The sequence below is a fragment of the Protomyctophum bolini genome (genome assembly GCF_963924005.1).
Source record: "Protomyctophum bolini genome assembly, chromosome: 17".
In the NCBI taxonomy this organism is placed as follows: Eukaryota; Metazoa; Chordata; class Actinopteri; order Myctophiformes; family Myctophidae; genus Protomyctophum; species Protomyctophum bolini.
Window position 1 is genome coordinate 18,071,502 of NC_137878.1, and position 23,046 is coordinate 18,094,547.

General features: G+C 42.3%; 1 protein-coding gene across 4 annotated transcripts; it reads right to left on the reverse strand.

Annotated features, from left to right (window-relative positions):
- Window positions 1–715: 715 nt before the first annotated feature.
- On the reverse strand, window positions 716–22,871 carry ago3b (argonaute RISC catalytic component 3b). 4 transcript variants are annotated; one of them, XR_013965639.1, is made up of 21 exons: window positions 22,700–22,871; window positions 22,270–22,533; window positions 19,509–19,689; window positions 19,147–19,267; window positions 18,564–18,775; window positions 16,748–16,884; window positions 16,528–16,662; window positions 16,077–16,164; window positions 15,141–15,288; window positions 14,652–14,771; window positions 14,121–14,264; window positions 13,114–13,280; window positions 12,320–12,504; window positions 11,560–11,719; window positions 10,918–11,008; window positions 10,581–10,775; window positions 9,527–9,661; window positions 8,772–8,873; window positions 7,035–7,234; window positions 2,875–6,421; window positions 716–2,838 (listed from the first exon to the last, which is right to left on the reverse strand). XR_013965639.1 is itself a non-coding variant. In XM_080787455.1 (20 exons), exons 2-20 carry the CDS (start codon window positions 22,292–22,294, stop codon window positions 6,313–6,315), a joined length of 2,652 nt encoding a protein of 883 aa, XP_080643581.1. In that variant the 5' UTR covers window positions 22,295–22,533; window positions 22,700–22,871; the 3' UTR covers window positions 716–6,312. The 4 variants fall into 4 exon arrangements, 3 of the variants coding, with proteins under 3 accessions (XP_080643581.1, XP_080643582.1, XP_080643580.1); XM_080787455.1 differs by having other exon boundaries at window positions 716–6,421; window positions 19,509–19,686; XM_080787456.1 differs by having other exon boundaries at window positions 716–6,421; window positions 13,114–13,247.
- Window positions 22,872–23,046: the final 175 nt, after the last annotated feature.

Sequence of the window (23,046 nt, forward strand, 5' to 3'; positions counted from 1 at the left end):
AAGGGCAGGCGCAGATCGAGCCAGCCATGGTAAACATGATCGACGATTATGACGCCAGATAGCCTAGCTACTGTATAAACAATATGCTCACTCATCACGTCACCTTGACATTTATATTGGAAATAAAGCAATTAAGTTAGTTTCGTTTCAACGTGAGCAGTCTGCAGTGATAGTAGAGAGATGTTCAAACGTAGCCTATCCCAGGCCATAAATATCCATTAAGTTAATCAAAGAATTGTCACTGCAATTCATTCACATTGGATGTAGGCCTATTGACGATTTAGGCGATCAAACTATTTTGATCCATCCTTCAAAAGTTATTTGACTTGATCTAAGACATCGTTTAAGTTCTACTCACCTCAAGAGTTTAGCAGCTGCGATTCTCCAGAGTAGGCTATTCAAGTAGCCCAACTCACCGTTTCCAAGCAACACAAAGCAAACCCATGCTTAATAATTAAAATGCGATATGCCTCCTTCAAACGCAGTTCTATAAAAACACTCATTGATCCCGTCATATTAATTGCTGCTGATGACGCCAGCGGCCATGAACACAATGAATGCGTAGGCCTATATAACAAATATGCATTGAATGATGCTGCTCATCAATTTGATGTCCATAAGACATTTTATTCCCATTTGAAATGTATTAAATACACCAGTTTGGAGCAATTCCCTGAAAAAGGTTTGTGTTGTGAAATTATTAAAAACACTCAGGTTTCATACATGAGTATTTAATCAAAATAATTAAATATGACAACCAAATAAAAAGGCTCAACTGGGACCAGGATCAGATAAGAGTTAAGACAAATAAGATCTGGACACACATACAATTATATATAAAAGTGACACAATTTCATAATCAGGCAAAACATAACACATTAATATACTGTGTAACCAAAGCATTGTTTTCATTACTTTTTGAATATCTATGCAGCCAACCACAGAGGTGTAGTGTAGGGTTTGTAGATCTATTGTGAGGAATCCCTTACATGGGACACGGGCACTCTGGGGGACAACTCAACTACTGCATCATCTCATAATGCTGTCATACACTGAGTGACTGAATTCATAATGCTCAGCTTCATCAAATTCAAAGGCCCCTTTCAGAAACAATTCAAATGTCTAAACTTTGAAAACAATATGGAGGATCACCCCCACTTGCCACACACTCACAATGAGGTCCAGGTGTGCAGCAGGTAAAAGAGTGGTTCATTCATGCACAGCAATATGGGGTAGTTCCTCCTCCTACTGTACTTTGGGGAGGGGGGCATGCATACATTCTGAGAAGGCTAGAGGTTCCAAACATGAGAAGGATACGCATGTAAATTGTCTACACCCCACTGTAATTTACACTGTTGACTTTAAAATATAGAAAAGTGCTATCAGATCATACTGGTAGACTCAAAGAAGCCAGCTGTCAATGTAAGCCTACAACATGATGCAACATACGACTGCACAGAAATCTTACACTGTTATTGCTGCTCACACAAGATGAACACCTCAAACATCACTCTTCGATTCTACATCAGGAAAAAAAAAAATATATATACACTTAGCACTGTATAGAGGGGAAGGTATCATCAAAAAGATAATGCTGAAATACATTTAATTACTAGTCTATGGGCCTTCCTTTATAATTTGTCCCCATTTTTGAAATGCTAATTGGTGGGTTGTGCTTTGAGTGCCCGTCCACTTAACCAATCCCCACAGGCCTTTTGGTCCTGTCAGCACCAAACTGATCAGTTATGCATACTTGTGTTCTTGGCATGTTAAGGTATAACACACATACACACTCGCACCTTACAGTATTGTCATATATATATATATTCAGACATGGGCGATTCACCCTAAATGTTTTGAATGTTAAGATTTCTTTGATTTACTTGTTTTCAGCACCATAAGGAAAGGCACAGTCTAGAAAGTACGACTCTGTCCAAGGATGAACTTTCAACCCTCCTCCCGGGAATACCACAAAGCAAAAAGCAGGCAAAGTTTGACGTGTACTGTACAGTATTATTTAGACATTGCGAAATATATTACGCCCCATTATAGGGTCAATCAGATCTATTCTCTTCCCCGACAAGTTTTTCAAGAGATGATAAAACATTAATATTCATAGTAAGAGGGAGGTCTTCACAGGTCCTTTGGTTAGAGAATAAAACGCAGTAACAGGAGGGGTGAAAGTTCATCTGTTCAATACATGACAACATAACCTTCTCTAAATATATATAAAAAAGCACAATCTCCACACAGAAGGTCAATGCAGCAACATCAGTTTCTGCTTCCACATAAGACAAGTAAACCTATTGCATTATCAAGTTTGGATTAGTGACTAGTACTACATTATTAATGTCATATTTCGTTACAGCCATCATGGTTCCATATCTTATAGGATTTATGTTAGCAAAAATAAGTGGTGTGCATTCCGTTAATATAAATATATCTCCATTCAGAATTTATAAATGCTTTTGAATGGTGTGAGGAAAAGGCATCTGATGTCCAGCACTGCAAGATGAGGCAAGGCTATTATTCTCAGCCTTATGTTCTACCACCTCTAGGCTATGTAGTTCAATTCCGTGGCAACTGGCAACATACTGTAAGTGGAGAATATTCCCATAAGGCTGTATAATTCAACATTATCCGTATGAGTGGGGTAGATGGCCAACTCTACACACCTGTTCGCACCGTTGACCACTTTCAACCTGGTGTCCCTATTTGGGCATGTCACAAAAAATAGCGAAAGGGCAACTGGATAAAATCGTGCCTGCAACCATCATTTGCTGATTTTCACGTCAAAACTAAATGCTGGTAATGTCTTGACATCAAGAAATGGTTTCGCTTCAAATTCCCACACACACACACACACACACACACACACACACACACACACACACACACACACACACACAAACACAGGGGTAACGGGAACAAGGTATTTTTGTGTTATTAAATCCTATCACTTGCTGCATCCAAGTATAAAGGCATCTCATAGTCTTAAGGAGTTTGCCGTTTTAATTCTAATCAGCATTTAAATATTTCCCCGACACAGAAGGTCCATTTGCCTCCACAAAATGTACACCTCAGCATGTGTTCTTAAATGCATGCATCTTGCAAGTGCAGTTAACGGTCATATCCTTATAGTCTTTCTTTGCATGAATATATAACCTACATATTTGATGCAATATTAAATAAATGCTTTGTATGAACATCCTTAACCTTTAGTTATAGCAGCTAGTTTGGTTCTGATAACACATGGCTAGTATAGAGCCCATTGTTACACTGCACCTCCTGCTTACACTATCAGCACCTATGTGAGAGGAGGGAGTAATCTAGGCAATTCCTCCACCAGGCACACTGGTTTGGTCCAAGTGGAACGTTAAGGAAACCTAACTTCTTTTTGTTTGTTTCTTTTTAGTTTTTTTAATCAGGTGTATTCTGTATGCACTGCAAGTCCATGAGAGACAATGCCCCATAGGGCTGGGTAAGCAATAGTGCTACACTTGCTTTTTGATATTGGCGATTTCAAGAGGTATCAAAAAGGTATCAATAAACTTCAAAATGTTAGATTCTTCAATATTCAATCAATGTACACACATCTATCTGCATTTTAACGTACTTATTTATAGAAGATGATGTAAACATGTAACACAGAGTAGACGATGACTATTGCATGATGAAATGTGCTTTCATCCAACAGAACGCATCTTTTGTTTTGTTTTTACGGAATCAATTTCAATTAGATCGGTATTACAACATGGCCAACGACACCCAGCCCTAATGCCCTCTGATAACAAATGCAACAAAACTAGATAAAAGTCTGAAGTGATTAACTTCAACAGTGCAAACAGCTGAGTGCTACCAGATCCTTGTCTATCTGGTCATTCACATTTGTAACCACATGAGGTCAGTGGATCAATGTTGACACACTGCTTTATTCAATATGCTTTAAAGAGATTCTGAGGTCGTTTGACTCAACGCATTAACGGAGGCACCCAAACCAACATGTTTCTAAAGCCTATATATTAATTAGGCTCAAACCTTCCACCTTAAAAAATAGGTTCTCTCTCTAATCAAATCAGGCACTTTGTGTTTGCTCAACATCTTTCCAATACCAGACACTGCAGTGCACTCTTAAAAAGGATGAATATTGTACATGGGATGTCATATATTTATAATTTGTCAGTACATCTGATAATAACGATTTGTTTCATTAACCACTTTCAACCTGGCATGAGATTGTGGTAATTTTGGCCACGCGACACCATCGTACGACAAAGTATAAAACAGGGCTCAAGTATCTTCAGCATGCGTTGTACTGAAAGTATACACAAATTATGCATTGCCCAAAAGTAAACACACAGACCCTGTGTATGTAAAAATAACACCCACACCTATTTGAGAATGCACTACAAACTATACACCAAATCGCAGCACCACTTGTACTCATTAGAGATACTGTAGGCTACATTCTACAATTCCAATTAATTGTCACTTGCCCCAAGTCGATCACACAAACCCCCAACAGGAGGTGAACCGTCCTAGCAATAACCAGCCTAAAACATCCACTGAACCAGCCCTGTCTGCATCAACACCTTATTGCACTGAAAGAGTCCATGACAACGCTATTGGTCAGTTCCTTATGGAGAAACTGAAAAAAGAAAACCCGTCATCAATGGTTAATGAATGATAGACAATTGGTAACTGTGCACTGTGCTCTATTGCTGAAAATGAATGCAATTTAAAAAAAAAAGTCTCATAAATAGCAGGAGGAATAAAACACACAGGGAAAGTCTCTGATATAAAACTCTGTACCAAGCAAACTCTTCTTTAAGTGAGAGTTCTAAAAAGGTCTGTTGCATGGCTGAGGATTAGTATTCTAACAGTCTGCTACAGTATATGATTTCTCGCCTTTTCACTAAGGCATCAAACGTTACACAATCCCTAAAAACAATGGCTGTATGTGGCTCGAGGTTAAAAAGAAAGGAGAAAAAAAGAAAGGAAGAGAAAACAAAATGAACATTATCTGCAATTCTGCATTTCATTCATCGTTTGTATCGGTAGATATTACTATAAGGAACCATTGGCTTAAAGGGATAGTTCACAATTTTTGAACTTAAGTTGTATGAAATACTTGCCATTAATATAGTGTTTGCAACTACTAATTGATTGCCCGAGTCCCGTGGTCGGAGTTCTGCTCTGGTTTTGGATAATACTAAGTAGATTCGGTCATTTTGTGGGAGGCACTGGGGCCACGCATTAAAAGTAAATTAATCCACAAAACTAGCCTCATCTGTATTGTTGACCTATTTCTAAAATAATAGTGCAACTTTCGTTCAACTTTGACCCCTCTATCACATTTTTTTTCATATTTTTGGGCATAGTGATATGGACACAAAAAACATAGTTTTGTGTGATATAGGGGTAAAATATTAACGTAAATTGTGCTAATATTTTAGAAATAGGTCAACAATACAAATGATGCTAGTTTTGTGGATTAATTTACTTATAATGCGTGGCCCCAATGCCCCACACAAAATGATCGGAACTACTAAATATTTCACCAAAACCAGAGCAGAACTTCCACCACAGGACTCAGGCAATCAATTAATACAGTTGCAACCACTATATTAATGGTAAGTATTTCATACAGCTTAAGTTAAAAAATGCTGAACTATCCCTTTAAAAAGGGAGAGAGTAAGCCAGCCTATTGTTTGAGGGACAAAAGAGGGCTAAACTATGATTTATGAGGGTTTTCCAACCTGGTAGGCATCACCGGCCACCTCGCCTTTCACTGAGCAGACAAACATGTACATAATGTACTCAAACAAACGCAACGTCATACAACGTACACCAGCATGATTTGCCCAAGTCACTCACCATAAACCATGGAGCCAGAACCTCAATGGGTCCACAACATATGCTGTAAAAATAATTGTTACTTTTCTATACTCAACTTTCTGAGGACCCCCCACCTCCAACAAAACAAAACTTTGAGCTGGATCACATCCATTATAAACAAACCAGATGGGGAGAGATGGATAGGTGGGGTAAGAGTGCAGAGACAATTGGCTGGTTTCATATTGCATATGTTTCTAAACCCCTCCTCCTCCTCCTGCTGCTCATCTCTGGCTTGTGAATGTCCTTTAGGGACGCCTGCCATCCTCACGTTTCATTGGCCAACGTTGCCTCAGAACCAGGAGCTTCTGGGTGACAAACAAGGGTGCTGAACCAACAGAACACTGAAAGTGACTGACTGGCTGGGTGGGTGGGACGTATCTCAGGAGGGGTCCGAGCCGAGGAAGAGCAGGAGATTCAGGCGAAGTACATGGTCCTCAGTGTGTCATGGTGAATCTGAACAGCCTTGGCCAGAGTCTGGGGGTCCCTGCCGTTACTCTGCGCAGACACATGGCTACCCTCCGCACTGTGGCAGGCAGAGAGAGAGAGAGAGAGCATTCAGTATTAAAAAAGGAAAATAATCAGGGTTCTATTGTGCTGCCATTGTTTTCCTTTTTCTCCAAATTTAGTTAGACAACTTGTGTACTGTGTAATCCCTGTCAATGCTGACCCTACAGTTGGTCTTGTTGGATGTTACAGCTGCTTCTTTTCATGCGACAGTGTTGCGTTTCCCTAGGAGGGAGAGTAACACGTACAGAGCACCATGCTATAGTATCCAGGCACCCTGACCAACCTGTAGGAGACGCTAATGCAGTGACAGAGATTACCGTTCCTGCGCAGCTTTCCATCCTTGACCACAGTCAATTGTGTTTACTGGAACACAACACTGGAACACAGTGCGGCAGTGGTTTGGAACCCATACTCTGTCGGGGCAGGAACTTTACCCCTGTACCACCCGGGAGTGCCTCTGTGTTTACGGTGCTGCCATTTTAGTTGTATTGGCGATCAATAATGAATGCAATGGAAAGGATGGGCTGTTTTAATTATTTCTTAGAGACAATAAGTACTGAAAGTAAATCTCACTAAGGACTCGGAGAGACAATGGCCTGCCTAACTTGCTAAATAACCCTCCCCCCCACCTGTCGTGCTCTTTGTCAACCAAGTGGTAGCGGGCGCGGAAGGCCACCAGGTGGGCATAGTAGGCAGGCGCAGGGATGGAGACCGAGCGCGTGCAGCGGACATAAGTGTGACACAGCTGGTAGGTGAGGAGCTGGAACTCATCAGCTGTGAACAGGTTATCATCCCACAGGACATGGTAGTGAGACGGCCGGCTCGTACCCTGAGGACAAAGGAGACAGAGAGGACAAAGTGTCAGAGAGACCATAGCCAAATTCCAATACCCAAAATCTCGGCTCACTCTCACTTGGTCACTCGGGGTCATTCCAGGTTGACCCGGAAATGGTTAACGTTCCAATTGTTAATGTAATCAATCGAGGAGGCGAGTGGAGAGCGATCAGGTGCAGGCTCGGTGGGGTATTTTGTCTCATCGCGGCGGGTTTCCGCATCACGTGTACACGTTTTTTCCCTGCACTGCGGCTGATCCCACACACACACAAAACCAAAAAGTGTTGCCGTTTGTTGAAGAGACACATTTTCGCTGAATTAATAGAGCTTCAGAATGATAAAGTAGCCTATCTATAGCCTACATATGAGAAAGTGAATATAGGACCACAACAGCCAGCCCTTCGGTCGCCCGTCGCCTTAAGGCGTCTTACTGGTAATCATATAATATAAGTTTGCGCTTATTCACTATTTCAGGAATAAATAGCTGTGCAAATGTTACTTATACTGTAGATATAACGATGTGGCCAAAACTGGCCATACACATTGATGTATTGTCTATTCTGTACTACACTCTCATCCACGGCTCTGGTTTCAGTGATCCAGCTGTGGGACACATTGTATTGTTCCACTTTTGCTTTGGCAATGTAAACATATGTTTTTCCATGCCAATAAAGCCCTTTGAATTTAATTGATACACGTCATAAGTGATCGCGGAATGTGCCGTCGCTTTGAAATGACAGCGTAGTACATTCCGATTCTAGAGGCAAATCCACTCCACCACTCTGTACTCGCATCGAATCCTCTCCTCCTCGCTGGGGGCGGGGCTAAGGACCGAGTGGAGGACGCGAGGAGAGTGAGAGTGTAAAAGTTGTGGTATTGGAATTTGGCTTAAGGGATCATGCAAGCCCAATGGTGACAGCTATTTGACCCAGGATGACCTTTTACGCAGAGCCTAGTAGTCGATAGTCACTGAGGGGGGCGACCGGATAAATGTTGGTGAGGGGTCCGTTAAAACGACCGGATTAATGTTGGTGAGGGGTCCGTTAAAACGACCGGATTAATGTTGGTGAGGGGTCCGTTAAAACGACCGGATTAATGTTGGTGAGGGGTCCGTTAAAACGACCGGATTAATGTTGGTGAGGGGTCCGTTAAAACGACCGGATTAATGTTGGTGAGGGGTCCGTTAAAACGACCGGATTAAGGTTGGTGAGGGATGCGCTGCTCCGTGCTTGCAGTTATGATTAGGTTAGGGTTTGAGGTAGGTAGTAGCCGGCACTGTAACACAAGCGTCCCATCAGCGCCCATCGAAACCGAGGCTCTGCGTAAAAGGTATTTGACCCAGTGGAGTAATGGTGGATTTGGCCACGCCTCGAAATACCCATACAGTATGTGTCTCAATGGTCTCTGAATCGTATCTTGCCCATGTATCCATCTTTCTAGACACATTATCTTATCGTCTTATAAATGAGATTATCATGGCTATTCCCAGCTCCAGCCAGTGATCACGGAGACATGCATGCATAGAAACATACCTGTATTCCAGCGTGACTGCAGAGGTAAAAGTCAAACTCATAGGGATGGGTGATGTCTGTGTCCACAGTGGTGCCAGCAGGAATGTTTCCACTTCGTCCAACCTGATGAAAGCAGTCATTTAAAGGGGCAATAGACAACATTCAGCCACTAGATATTGCACTTTTATCGCACAAGAGAGCCAACACCGACAGACGGCTACTATACAAACATCATACCCCTCACTCGAGTGACCCAGCCGGGGTGATCAAGTCCCAACTTACATCCCAGTAGCTATCCTCGATCAGACCCACTAGGGAAAGACCAGGGCCACACAATCCATTGGTGGTACCACTCCGGAACTACTATGCTGGGAGTGAGAGGTACAATTCTGGCATGTGGAGGGACTGCCTCCTGTGAGGACCTGTGCGTTGCACCAAACTCCCAGCACCAGACACTTCATTCAGGAGTGGTGGATTCTTGAGCCGCAATGGTTCTGCAGGCTCCACCTGGGCAACGGTAGCACTGCAGGCTCCACTTTCGGCTCGAATAATAATAATTTTATTCAACAACCTTTTAAAGCTCTGTGTTGATGCAGTTTTCCGTCATCATTTTGTAGAGAAATACACAAGACATAAGGTATTTTTTGCGTCACTATAATATTGATCTCCTCACGTCAAACCATTGGGATTTAGGTTGACAATTGGTGACGTTTGCCTTGGCTTTTAGTATTCTCTAAATACAAATTAATTGAAAACTAAGTCACTGTACTACTCACCCGCTCATTGCGATCCGCACAGAAGAGGCGTGTGTGGTGGCGTTTCTGTACTACTATGTAGGTAATCCCTGGCTGATACTCCTTCTCCAGCATGATACAAGCCTCCCGGATGGCCAACAACTCATAATACAGCACCTGCATAGAGAAATACAGAGGCATTCAGAATCACATGATTACAAGGGTGAACTGGTCTTAACCCATTTAGACCTGAGGCCGATTAAAAGAAAAGTGGCTTCTAAATCCTGACAGTTTTCTGAAAACGCTAGGTTTCTATGTCAGTGGTTCTCAACCTTTTTCACGTCAAGGACACCCATAATTATTTGTATTTGGCCACGGACTCCCATCGGAAAATATGTAGTTCCAGGGACCCCCCCAGAAGCAAAGATTTGAGTTAAAAACGTTGACAAACTCCGAAAGAATATATATATTCAAAGATTTGTGCCACATTTTCACGATTTTTCAAAAATAGCAGATCTACAAGCTCATGAGCTTGTAGATCTGCTATTTCTCAACAGCTAAAGTGTAACATAATGCTTAGTTAAAACACCAAAAGGAGTTCCCGTCCTCAAGTGAAGAACTTACAATTTCATACTGTAGTACAGTGAGATTCAGTGAAAATAGAGGGTGCAGATAAACTGTTGAGAGCAAGACTGCCAAACATCACCGTCTACTCTAAACACGCAGGCGGAGCTGTGGAGAGGCTGGCTATGCGAGACTACCTCTACCTTAATCAGTCAGATGACACTGAAAACAAATGTTGAGCCGTACATACTACATAAATAGAAATATAAAATTTTGGGGTTTTACAGACAGATTACTTAAATTGACTGTCCCCATGACATAAAATAAGTCAGTCCTACTGCCCCCTAGAGGAATCTGTAGGGTACTTTAAGACAGTTACATTTTGTGACCCAGTTATATTTAATACCGGTATTCCATAAAGCAGTGAGAGAGAGAAAAAATAAATAAAGTATTTAGCCTGATATCTGTTTGAGTCAACTCGAAAGATTCTCAGTGAAAGTAAATAAATAATAATAATGCTGAGCATAAGTACATGTCTGAACTGGCCCTCTGAAACTCCATCCCTGTAGAAGATGATTCTAGTGGGCTTGTAGCGGGTGGACTTGTAGAACTGGATGAGCAGCTCTCTGACCATGGAAGCCAGGTCCTGGATGACCTCCTGCCTGGGCCTCTGGACACGCACCGTGGCACAGTACCTGCTGGGATGGGCGTCCATGCTGCCCACCACCTGACCCCCAAGAGAAAAGAAAAGACAGAAAAGACATGCATACATGATATTGATCATAAATGTTGATGATGACAAGGAGTTTGAAACAGAGGGACATAGGATCAAACTTGATATAGTGGGAGGCTGGCCTACGAGGTCTCACCGCTGCAATAGAAGGCTTCTTCCCATCTCCAGCTGGTGGGTGAGTAACATCGGCGCCAAGGAAGATGACTGGCTGCTGGAACACAGCGGGACTGGATGGTGGTCGGGAAGGAGACAAAGCACGTTGTAAAGCCAAGACATCATTTATGAAAACCACTTAAAGCTAATGCTTTAAGTGTATATATATATATATATATATATATATATATGCCAATATACAAGTAACCCAAATGCCGTAGTCGCATTTAGTCTCCCTGCTCTTGATTAGATTTTTATTTAGCACAGTATAATACAATATAACATAAAAAGGTTAAAACAACATTATAAAAAGGGAAAGTGCCAGGAGGAGGCATGAAGTCAAGGGGGCTTATACGAGGCCTCTACCTACATAAGACGCAATAAAGACATATAGAACAAGATCTAAAGAATTTCCAAAAGACATGATTGCCGTACAAAAAATATATATACAAAATCTGCAACATGATTTAAAATTAATTTAAATCCTGTGGTAGGGTATGACCACTACTGGTTGACAAGTAGTACTGCCTGAATGTAAGACATTTATTTTTTGTCTGAATAAAATACCTCTATTTTAATTGCCAGGTTGAAAATGGTTAAAACAAAACCAAAAATCTGTTGCTACCGTTGGTGTGGCACCAGGATGTTGTTGATGCCTCCCAGTTTCACATTGATCTTGAGGCAGAGGTTGGAGAGGGTCTGAGGAGATGTCTTCACCACATTCTTCACCTGGACACACTGAGTGGCCATGCCCAACAGGGTGTCTCCCACCCGCTTCACCTCGGCTGCAGAACACAGTTAACAGTTCATACAGACTGTCTGGAGAATAGATGAACTGTTGATTCATGACAATTCTGTCATGACGGATGCCTGTTATGGATAACTGCTGTAAAGATTTTTGTTGATGCTTTTTTATTCACTATTCATGGTCTGTACATTATCCATATAACCACCGTTTTAGGCTGGCTGACTATTCATATATTGTATCAGTCCCATATCCACTGTTGATAGTCTGCACATAACCATTGGAAGGCAATAGATGTATGTTCATGCATATACAGTATTTACTATTCATAGATTGTAAATTATACTATACTATTAATATTAATATTAATATTATAATTATAATATTATCTATTGATAGCATAGATTGTAAATTCAGTCAGACCAAGACACCAAGTGCAGCTCTAGACTCCTTTTTCAAATCTTATTATCATCACAATACTGTTACCTATCCTGTGTTTCATGCTTCCGTGTCGTGCTTCTGTTTCTGCTATTACACCTGGATTTCCCAACAGGGATCAAAAGGTCTATCTCTCGATTGACGATCTATCCATCTTTCTACCACTATCTCTATCTCTATCTCTCTCTCTCTATGTACCAACCATAGACGGGGGTTTTTCCAGGTAGGATGACGATGATGAGCTGCAGTCCAGCATATGTGTTCTTCAGGTGTCTGAACATGGGCTCTACGCTGTCTGCGCCCTGGGCGTATTTACAGAAACACGGCTGGCCCTGGATTGGCATCCCAGCATCCTTAGAGATCTTACGCAGCTGGTCAGTGAAGCCCCTGGGAGAGATATGGGTGAGAGGAAGACAATACATACACGGTACAACAATAACAAAGCAGTGCCAGTGTTTAGAGTCGGGTGGACTAGCTAGCTGGAACGCTGTGACTGGTCGGTCTGTTGATTCTACTACTACTACCTACAATACCTCACACTACCAACGTCTGATTTTGGATTAATTAGAGGGGATAGATACATGAAACTTAAGGCAGAGAGGGGGAAGGACTTGCAGTACACGTCAGACAGAATCAAAACGGGAACTTTGAACCCACACAAGCTCTGTTCAATCTACATTCCCTGAGATCATTGAGTATTGGGTGGTCTTAACCACTTTATTCCTGGCATCCCAATGGAGGTGCAATGGGCATGTCATTACACTGGTGCTGCAGTGAATCAGGAGGTAGAATGTCGGTCTTGGAATCGGAAGGTTCCAATACTCAGCTCCTTCTGGCTGTGTGTCAAAGTGTCAGACACTGAAACCCTAACTGCTGGTGGGTGCTCTGCATGGTTAGATGAAAAATAGAGTCTGCAACACTGGTATGAAACTGAGCTCCACTGGTTCCCTCCACCATTGACTTTTTTGCTTTTTAATAGCGCTCAAGTGAACTCACTTGAGTATCTCTTCCCGGCACTGCCTCTGTGTGGCAAAGCAGGCAATGGCCCACATCTTGATCTCTACGCCGGTGTGGAACTGCTTTCCTCTCATGTCCCACACCCCGTGACTTGGTGTGGCCACGGTGCGGTTCTGCAACGACAGTTCAGGGTTCATCTGCTGGGGCTGGTGATCACACAGACAAACACATACATACAGTACATACGTACATACAGTACGGCACATACATGGAGGAGACATGGTCAGCTGATTGGGTTAAAAAGATGGAGGGCAGTGGAAATCAAAGCAGGTATAGACTGAAGATAAACAACTTTTTCAGATTGGCCTAAAGTGATGTGGTGTAAACAGATTGTGTTTTAGCAAGCTGATGAAGTAATTCATTGAGCATTGAAGTTGAGCATAATGTTGCTCTGAAACCGAATGGTTATAAGAGTGTAGAAGATATAGTACACTGTGAAGAAAACTAAATTGTCTAGATTATGAAAGTATTCACTAAAAAATATGAAAAGGATTCAAAACAGCATGCATGTAAACAATAAAGTAAGACATTCCAAACAAACAACCAAAGTCAGAGAGGACTGTGGTCAGTGTGGTGTAGAGCTGAAGCAAAGCTAAAGAGATGATTCTTTTTAACAACTATACAGTAGATGCAAAGATAAAGGGTTTCCTTCAGTAGGCAAATGCCGTTCTGGCAGAGGTCTGGTTAACCCTGACCCTGCATTTACCGCTTAAAGCAATGTCAACACCTCAAACGGGACTTTTAAATGACATGATGGGGGTTACTTACTTCTTGTTTATAAAATTAGTCAGCACATGCCATATAAATAATGTTAGATACTTTTTAGCTTTCTTTCCCACTCATATTAGGAGGCAAATCAGCCTCCTTTGACTCATCTTAATCCACAATATAATTGGAGGGAAAACCTGCTGACCCCAAAACACACAAAGAGGCATATTGTCAAAAGACACACATGCATATGAAGCGTGATATAAAGGGGAAGGTACCATAAAGTGTTCAGAGCTCGTCCTGCCGCCATATTGCAGCATGGGGGCGGGTAGGACACGGCCTGTAACCTGAGCCATCTCATCCCGCACGCGAAATTGAAACTCTTGGACGAAGGGATCAGCCTCATAGTTTGCACTCCGAACCTAGTGGCAAGATGACCAAAGGTCAGGGTGAGAAAAAGGATGGATGGGAGACAAAGTAATAAGAGAATACACTTTCTGAAACGGAGTCACATCATTACAAAATATTCTTATAATAAGTATAAACTTAAGATAAGAACATAAAAGTTCATAGCATAGCTTGTAGACCAACAATTTTTTATACTTTTGTAAAAAAATATAAGGATGCCAGGCTGAAAGTGATAAAAACATTTTTATTGAATACCGGTAATAGAATTCCTAAATCTGATCATAAAGAAATATGAATGGCTCTAAACATCCGAGACATTAGTCATTAAAACCAATTATAGGATTGAAAATGTATTGCATGCAGATGTTCTTCCAGTCCACCAGGTGGTGTGCAGTACTCACCAGCCTGCTGATCTCTTCCTGTCTGTCTGGGGCAGAGCGAGCTGTAGCCTTAATCATAGTGGATGTCTGGTTATCCGTTAGCTTTTTAATGCAGCGCTGTCCAGCAACAATGTTACACACCTGGAGCGCCACAGGAACGTGGGTTAACACAGTAATCGTCATCAATATACACGCAATTTATTAATTAATAAGCAGGATAAACAACACAGAATGGAGTTGGTTCTACTTTCAGAGTACTTGCCGGGCAGAGAGCTACTGCAAGTGGAACATTTTAACAGCCACAATTGTAATGTTGCATTTAATCTTCAACAGTCACATGTACTATACATGTTACTAATCACCTCAATGCACAATCTCTGCAGTCTTTAACTATAGATAGGTATACGACACTGCCAACCATCAGAAAATAAGATTTGGAAACGTGATTATCCATTGACGGTCAAAACTGTCAATACATCCGAGTAGATGTTGCTGTTCTAAAACTCTTACCTCCAGAGGCAGATATGTGTGTTTCTGCTCCTGGCCGACCTGTAGACATGGGAGGTGGGGGTACTTCAGCTGTAGGTTGTATTTCTCCCTGAAGTACTGGGCTACAGTACGTTCCACTGTCTGACCATTCTCAAGTTGCAATGGAAATCTGGATGGTTAAAATAAATGAGCACATACAATAAATGTAGCCACCACAAGGATGGTTGAAATATCCCTTTCAAAGCAAACAAAATGGTAGGAGCGCACACCAAGAGTAGGGAGGTGCTGACCATGGGAGACAAACTTTATAACAGAAAGGAGGTCGCACAAATTGCCTTCTTCAGGGTATGCCTCACACCCTGTCTCTCACAACTAGTTTGTCGAAACGTTGGTAAATAAAGTATTTTTTGGCATCAGGACTACGAGTTGTGCGACCTCTCCTTTCTGTTATGAAATATCCCTTTAACATTATCCGATTTAAACATTGGTGTTAATGACTTTTATTTGGGACCGCTACTAATGTAACCCCTGGAAAGATAGAATTGAGTTGCAATTCAATCCACATTTGAAAACTATTCCTCACTATGCCTCAAACTATTTCCTCAACGTGGAATACATTTACAAGTGACAAAGCTAAAGGTAGGTGTGTTTTTGTGTGGCTAGATTTGTTAGGCATGGGCCCGGAAGGCTGGCGTAGTGGTCCGGGCACCTAGTGACAGCGTGTCGCGGGTTTGAATACCAATCCCTGACTGCCCATTTCTCTCTCCCCCATTACTTGTCAGACTACTGTATATACCATCTAATAAAGGCAGAAAAGGCCATGGCCAATTTATATTTTTGTCTGTGGAATGGATTGCAGTCCCATTACTAAATTAAATATGACTGAATCATTTCAGCTAGATCATCAAACTAACAGCAGCCACTAATTGAGGCATACTGTATAGAGTAGACACATACGTTTGGTGGCTGGCAGGGCGTCGAGTCACATTGCACACCCTGTATTTCCTACGCATGGTTCCACAGTGGGTCACCTCCACCTTCAGACCTGAGGCGGCACCAATGAGAGCAGTTATCACAGTGTAACAAGAATAAAATATTCATCCATTTCAGTATAACGTACATTAAAAAGTATATAAGAACAGAGAATTTGTTTTATAAATGACTATATTTAAGGAAAGCAGTTGTGGAGAAACCGTAATTAAAGTAAAACTCCTAACTAAGTAAATACTAACCAACTACTTACCTACCTATATTTAAAACGAACTATAGTTCAAAGCAAAAACTAATTGAGACACAAAAAATGTAGTGAAATTTATACTGCCTCGAGTAAAACACAATGTGAAAACAGTGACACAAGAAAGAGGCTGTTGTGAACATTCCTGTCTCTCACAGACAGATTGACACATACCTTTGATCTCTTTGGTGAACTTGACCCTGTGAGAGTCTGTGAGGGGTCGGGGCTGTTCATCAATGTTGTGAATATCAAGGACCTCACACATGAACTGGATGACTGGCTGGGCTTTGTAAAACGCGGTGGCTGAAACTGAACACAGAGAGGCCAAAGCTTACACGGTCAAATTAAAACAAGCATGCATCAAGTTTTATCCTCTTATTTCAGTCACGCTAACCATCAATGTTGAGCATCATCTTCCACATGGCGGGCCGTACTGACTGATGGAATCCAAACCAGACCTCCCTTCCCCCGCCCAGCGGGTGGTCATAGCCCTCTGGGGACGAGAAGAAAGAGCGGCCTACTGGGGTGTACCTGGGAGGGAAGAGACGGTGGCTGGGTTACATTATGTATGATACATTTAGCCTGATGATTGTGTTTTCCCACAACACCTGGTGTGATCTGGTGTAGTGTCATTGACACTGCCAGGGTTGGGAGTTAAATTCCTGTGTAGCTCAAATCGATGGTTAGGAACAGATGGTGGCTGGGTCATGTACATTTGGCCTCAACAACATTTAATACCTGATGCAATCTCCAAAGTGTGGTTCAGTGGGTAGAGCATAGACATAACACTGAGACAGGAGGAGTTTCAATTCCCCTGTGCCATTCAGTGGGTAGGACATGCCACAGTTTAAGGACTTACGCCATATTTCAAAAGTAGTGAAAACAGCAGATCCACAAGCTCACAATGCATTGTTGCTACAGCGATCAATTGAAAATGCAAACTTTGAATAGGCATAGCTCAGTTCATAGTTTAACCGCCAGCAATAAAACTTCAATACACATATGCGTTTCCTTATGAGGAACAAATGTGGTATGGGGACCTTTGACCTTTAGATCTCCCACCATTTTGAATTATATGAAAAACAGTTCAAATCTAACTCCTCGCGGGATCTTTGATCAAAATGCACGGAAATGTAATGTATACACATGAACTTTGGACCTATAGAGACGAATAATCGGGAGTACATTTTTGAAGGAGTAACATTGGCTCATAAGGTTTTATGAGCCAATGAAAATTGCAGTTTTATGACATTTCTTTTCCCCCTAATACATACATGCAGCGTCACAAGAAACTTTACAGTATGGTAGACTATTTGGCATGACCCTCTACCACTAGAGGGTCAATTCGAGCCAGACCAGAGGTCAGTTAGGCATTTGGTTCCCCACTTAAAGGCATCCATCCACCAAATGGTTTCTGTAAAGTTATGTGTGAGCAGTCTGGTACTGTAGGTAAATGCTGAATAATACAATAACGGAGCAAGACAGACATCTTCTACCATCCCATCCTTGGTTCACGTTTCACAGCCAGACAGCTAATCAGCAGGAGTTACCGTGCTCATGTTTAATTCAGTACTACATTGATCGTAAATCTTCTCCAGTCAACAATTTAAGATCGAGAAAGATAAGGGGATACAGATATGCAACTACCATCTGGTTGTCTGCGAGATAAAGCCAACCTGGCAGAAAGGTTACTGCTTTCTTAAAGGGATAGTTCACCCAAAAAAATACTAATCGGTTACTCACCACATTCCATGGAGACTTGAATTCATGGATTTTTTGTCGCATTCCTAAGCCAATAATTTGATGACCAGCAGTGGATCCCTATATGGAGACACAAGAGTCTCCTTTGTGTCTACATTGAGTCTCCTACCGTAGACTCCACCGGTCATCAAATTATTTAGCCTGGGTTCCAGCCTGCTTCGCTGCGTTCCGTGGATTTGTTTTGTCTCTCGGACCCAGGCTACAATTATAGGCTTAGGAATCAATGGGACAAAAAATATTTAATGTATTTTGAACTTAAACTGTCCCTTTAAGTTCTTTACACACAACGCACAAAAGCAATACACTGCCTCGAGATATTTTCACATCAAACTATTACTTTGGTGATGCCTCATTCACACACGTGGACAATTATTATAAATATTTGTGGCAAGGCGAAATATCGACCTACTTCATGGAGGGCAGGTGTTTATGAAGAGAAAACGACTCACTTCATGGAGGGCAGGTGTCGGAGGACAACGTCCACAGCATGAACAGGGTTGGTGCTGAGGGGCTTCTCCAGGTCTACAGACTCAGGAATTCCAGTTCGGCCCGTCAGGACCTCGTGCAGCATGTGCCAGCTGACCAGTGACACAAATTTGATGGAGACTTTGAAGGGCCTGTCCTTACCCCCCTCACCAGGCAGTGTGACGTCCAGATCCACCTGGAGGTTTTATCGAGTTTTGAGGTTAGATTGTGGGTGTGGGGGTGTGTGTGTGTGTGTGTGTGTGTGTGTGTGTGTGTGTGTGTGTGTGTGTGTGTGTGTGTGTGTGTGTGCGTGTGTGTGTGTCTTCCTATCACTGATTTGAAAACCAATCCTCTCTTCGCTGGATTAAATGGGGAGTTTAATAACTTAATTTAACTGTGGTTGAGTTGGGCTTCTGGACTGTCATGGTCAAACTTCCAAAAATCCAACAGCTGGTGGCACACCATGTGTGTAGCAACCACTTTACTTGCTGTTGAACAAAGTGCTCGATTCATGTCATGCTTTGTGAAAAGTGTTATTAAAGTGTTAGTATTCATTTGTATCCTTACCCCGGCACTAGCAACAGGCAGCGGGTTAGCAGTATAAAGGCTCCTCTTCCCATCATAGACTGGTCTACGGTCCCCAAAGATGGTCACCTTGAAGTGCTGCACCATGGAATCCACCACCTCCCTAAAAACAAAAAGAGGAAAACAAGAGGAAAAGTTGAAAATCATATCATATAGAATGGATTCATAAGAGTCCACCATATGTTGGTTTAACATAAGAAGCAATTGAAGACACCTGTTGCTAGTTAGCATTAGCAAGTTGTATTAAGCCTTTACTACAAGACCATGATTTGGAACCACTCAGCTCAGCGTGTCTAGTGTGTGAGCAGACTCAGCAGAGTGTCTGCTCTGTACTGGTACAGTACCTGTTGACACGGCGTGGACATTTCTCAGGCTTGATGTCGACCTCATACAGGTAGACGTCAATCTTTGGGATGTCCACCTGGAAGCAGTTGGCCAGCAGCTTGATGGGCTTCCCCACAGTGCCATAGCCAGGTCTCCGTGGCAACGCGAATGAGAAGAGGGCTGGGGCCCCATCGGCTCCTGCTATGAAACATGAGTTAAAGAAAATAAATTAATACATTTAAAAAAGAAAAGAAAATATATGGGCCACTGTATATATAATCTATCATCAGTTACATACAAATCTCAGCATTACCATCCATTTATTAATTCATGAAACCAGTGTGTGTATGTGTTTGTCTGTCCTGGGCGACGTCCCACCAAACGACCTCAAAATTGGAGCTCCTGTCCCATTTGACCCTTGAACTTGTTTGAAGTTCATAGTGACAAAAAAAAAACACAAATATCTGTATCCGTCTGTCCGGCGGTCTGTGGAGGATGCACCGAATCTCTGTGTTAGGGGGCGGCTTCCCTGATTGGCCAAGCCGACCAGTCGGATTTAATGATTGGTTGAGCTTTGTGTCAAGCTTTTCTGGAAAACCAATATAAGTGGCAGTGTGTGCACTGTCATTCAGAGGCCATGCGAGTTAGAACAATGAAATTAGGGAATAAAAACCACACCTTGATGGTCAGTATCCAACATGACGAACAGTCTGATGAACTGTCACTGTTCACACTGCTAGATGCATCCTTCCACCAGTCTGTGATCATTCACACTGTGGAGGGGGCATGTCTTAAGTTCCACATTTCAAACCAGGCCAGACTATTTTGAGGAAAACAAAGGCAGTTTGGGTAGGAAGGAAGTGGCTGATAAGAAAGAAAGTTCAAAGAGGGAGGAGAGTGGGGGCAGCTACAGTCAAAAAATACCGTATTTAACTTTGTTTCACATTTGATTGAAGAAAACTTGAAGTGATGAAACTGGAAGAAAGAGACCAACGATTTCTTCTACAGGAATGTGCAATCACATTTTGGTGACACCAGTACCGGCTCAGCAGCTCTATATTATTCCTTAACAGCAATTCAGCACATTCATTGTGAAACATGAGGAGAAGTGGGTGTGTGTGCCAAGCTGTACCAATTTTCTACCAATTTACATAAATGCCTAAACTGTAAACTTCTACGCCAAACAGTGACATCACTTAACGACAGGCTTCCTACAGTTGTGAGTCAGAAAATCCACCACACCACACCACACAGTACTTCCAGTAAATGACATGATGGTGACAACCGTGACATACAGTACATGTGGGTGCATTGTACACTCTTGTCACTCTCGTGTCATGCATACATGGACTTGTGGCAATGGGTAACAGTATCAAGGGCTGGCCCTTTTGCAAGAAGCAGGTGTTACTACTCAGTGACATTGTACTTTCGGCTGCTGCGTCCTCTTGTGGCACTTTTGCTCCCAATGTATCGTTGCCGTGCCAATGGCTCCCATGTGGCTGCTGATTCACCATAGCAACTAAAGACATGCTGTCAAGAGGAAAACAGGTGCATCCAGATTTGCTTTGCTTAGCTTTGGAGGCTTGAGAAAATAGTCTAAAAATGTAAATGCACAAAATATAAAATGATACTAGGTGCTATATGTTGCGCCACCCCTTATCCCTAAACTTATTTGCCATTTCTTACAATTTTTAAAAACATTTTAAAATAGTTCAAATAGCCGATATACAAGCTCACAACGTGTTGATGTAGAATTGTAGATCGGCTAGTTTAACCGTTTTAAAATGTTTTTCAAGACAGTAGAATATGGCAAAGAAGTTTATGGATAAAAGGGTCAGGCGTGCCCAAGATAGGGCCATGGGGGCCATGACCAACCATCCATCCATCCACCTAACATGCAACAACACAAAATACAAAGAAACATCTGAACGTAGGCATACGCGATTACCATTCTTGCAGTGCACCCGACACGGCACGCACATACACTTGTAGAATAGAGCTCCAACAAGTAAATTCTAGTCTGGTCCGTTTAGCTGTGATATAAACAGTGAATAATGAAAAAGGCCATAAAAGTTCAACTACAAACTGCATATGGCTGAAACAGTAAACTCGGTTAGCTGACACAAAGTTAAATAATATACGAAGAACAATCTATGACGCATCGATGCCTCACATGTTAGTAAGCTGGCCTTCGCTAAATAATTTATTTTTACAAACGGAAACCACATGAACTACAAAAATATATATAATATCCATATTTAAGTGTAACCATGACAGCAGTATGAAAGTCTTCCCTTCCAAATGCAACGCCTCCCCCCAAATGTGAATCCTGACTGACTGTTCAGTGTTCACACAAGACAGCCTGCCTCTAAGCTGGACTTCAGGCACCACACCTGACAGGAGGATCACCACCTGCTTCTGACAGCCGCCAACAAATGACGTTGGCGAGTAAGACCAGTTAGAAACTGGAGCACACAGGGCGCACAAGTGACCGGCAAAAACCACAGAGAGGATCAGTCAATATGAACCCCCATATTGACTTACTGGATAGGGGAGGGGTGGGGGTAATTAAAGATGTTTGAGGAGCTGTAACGTTACTACATATTATGTATTAGAGGTCATCTACTCCTCTTGATTCACAGTTCACACCTTATTGTAGACAATCCTCAGTGTTCAAGAGCGTCTTGTCCATTTGTAACTCAGTCTGAGGTTTTACAAAAGCAAATGGATGGACCACAGGATTTTACACTGTACTGACTGAGGTTCTTCTAAATCTCTCACCTGATCCTGATGTTCCGATTTCCATTCATGAGGTCTGTGTCGGGACACCCCGGCTCTCAGTGATCAGATCTCTGGACCAGTTTGACTTCTAGCCACCTGTCAACTAGTCAACCTCAACTCCCGGCTGTTGTGGACCCGGCGGGCCGCTTGGGGGGTCCTCCACTTATCCCGGAGGTCCTGCTTTCCCTTTGCCCCCGCAACTGACAGCAGAAAGTTGGAACAACAAGATACAGCCTCTTCTGTTCGCCGAAGCTCCTTCCGTTTCTGCTGAAAGACAGACAATGGCATAATGTGTGGTTTGTTGAGGACATTTTGACAGCTGAGAGACGTAGTTTTGGTGCATTTTATTAGTGTTAGCAGACGGCGTTAGCTTAGCCGACAACTAGCGACCTACTACAGACATCCAGACCGACATGGATGTACAGCGTACCTGCTAATGGGTCAGTGGATCCGTCCTCCACACCGGGTCAACTACTTGTTTTCTCGCCAAAGAGGAGCTTCGATCTTCCGGCGTCCTCCTGTGATCGCTGTCTGTCGGAGATAAACGTACGGTACCGGTGTGAAAGCCTCACTACTGTCCGCCCTCTCTCTCTCTCCCTCCTCCGCCGAGGGAAATCCGTCAGGAAATACCAACCGCACGAAACAACGTCACTTCCCATCACTCGTCGTGTTTGTTTATTTATTTTATTTTATTTTGTTTCATTTCAAGACAATCTCACATGAACAAATAAGAAATCTTTATCTACACACCTCATCATTATAAATAACGATTTATTT

What these genes read in the sequence shown, in the direction of transcription:
- ago3b (XM_080787454.1), bottom strand. Translation starts at nt 22,294, where the DNA reads ATGGAAATCGGAACATCAGGATCAG. An exon ending in CGCCCTGCCAGCCACCAAAC is followed by an intron (nt 15,289 to 16,076) that starts GTATGTGTCTAC and finishes TTAACCATCCAG; the next exon opens with ATTTCCATTGCAACTTGAGA. An exon ending in AGGAAGAGATCAGCAGGCTG is followed by an intron (nt 14,265 to 14,651) that starts GTGAGTACTGCA and finishes TCTTGCCACTAG; the next exon opens with GTTCGGAGTGCAAACTATGA.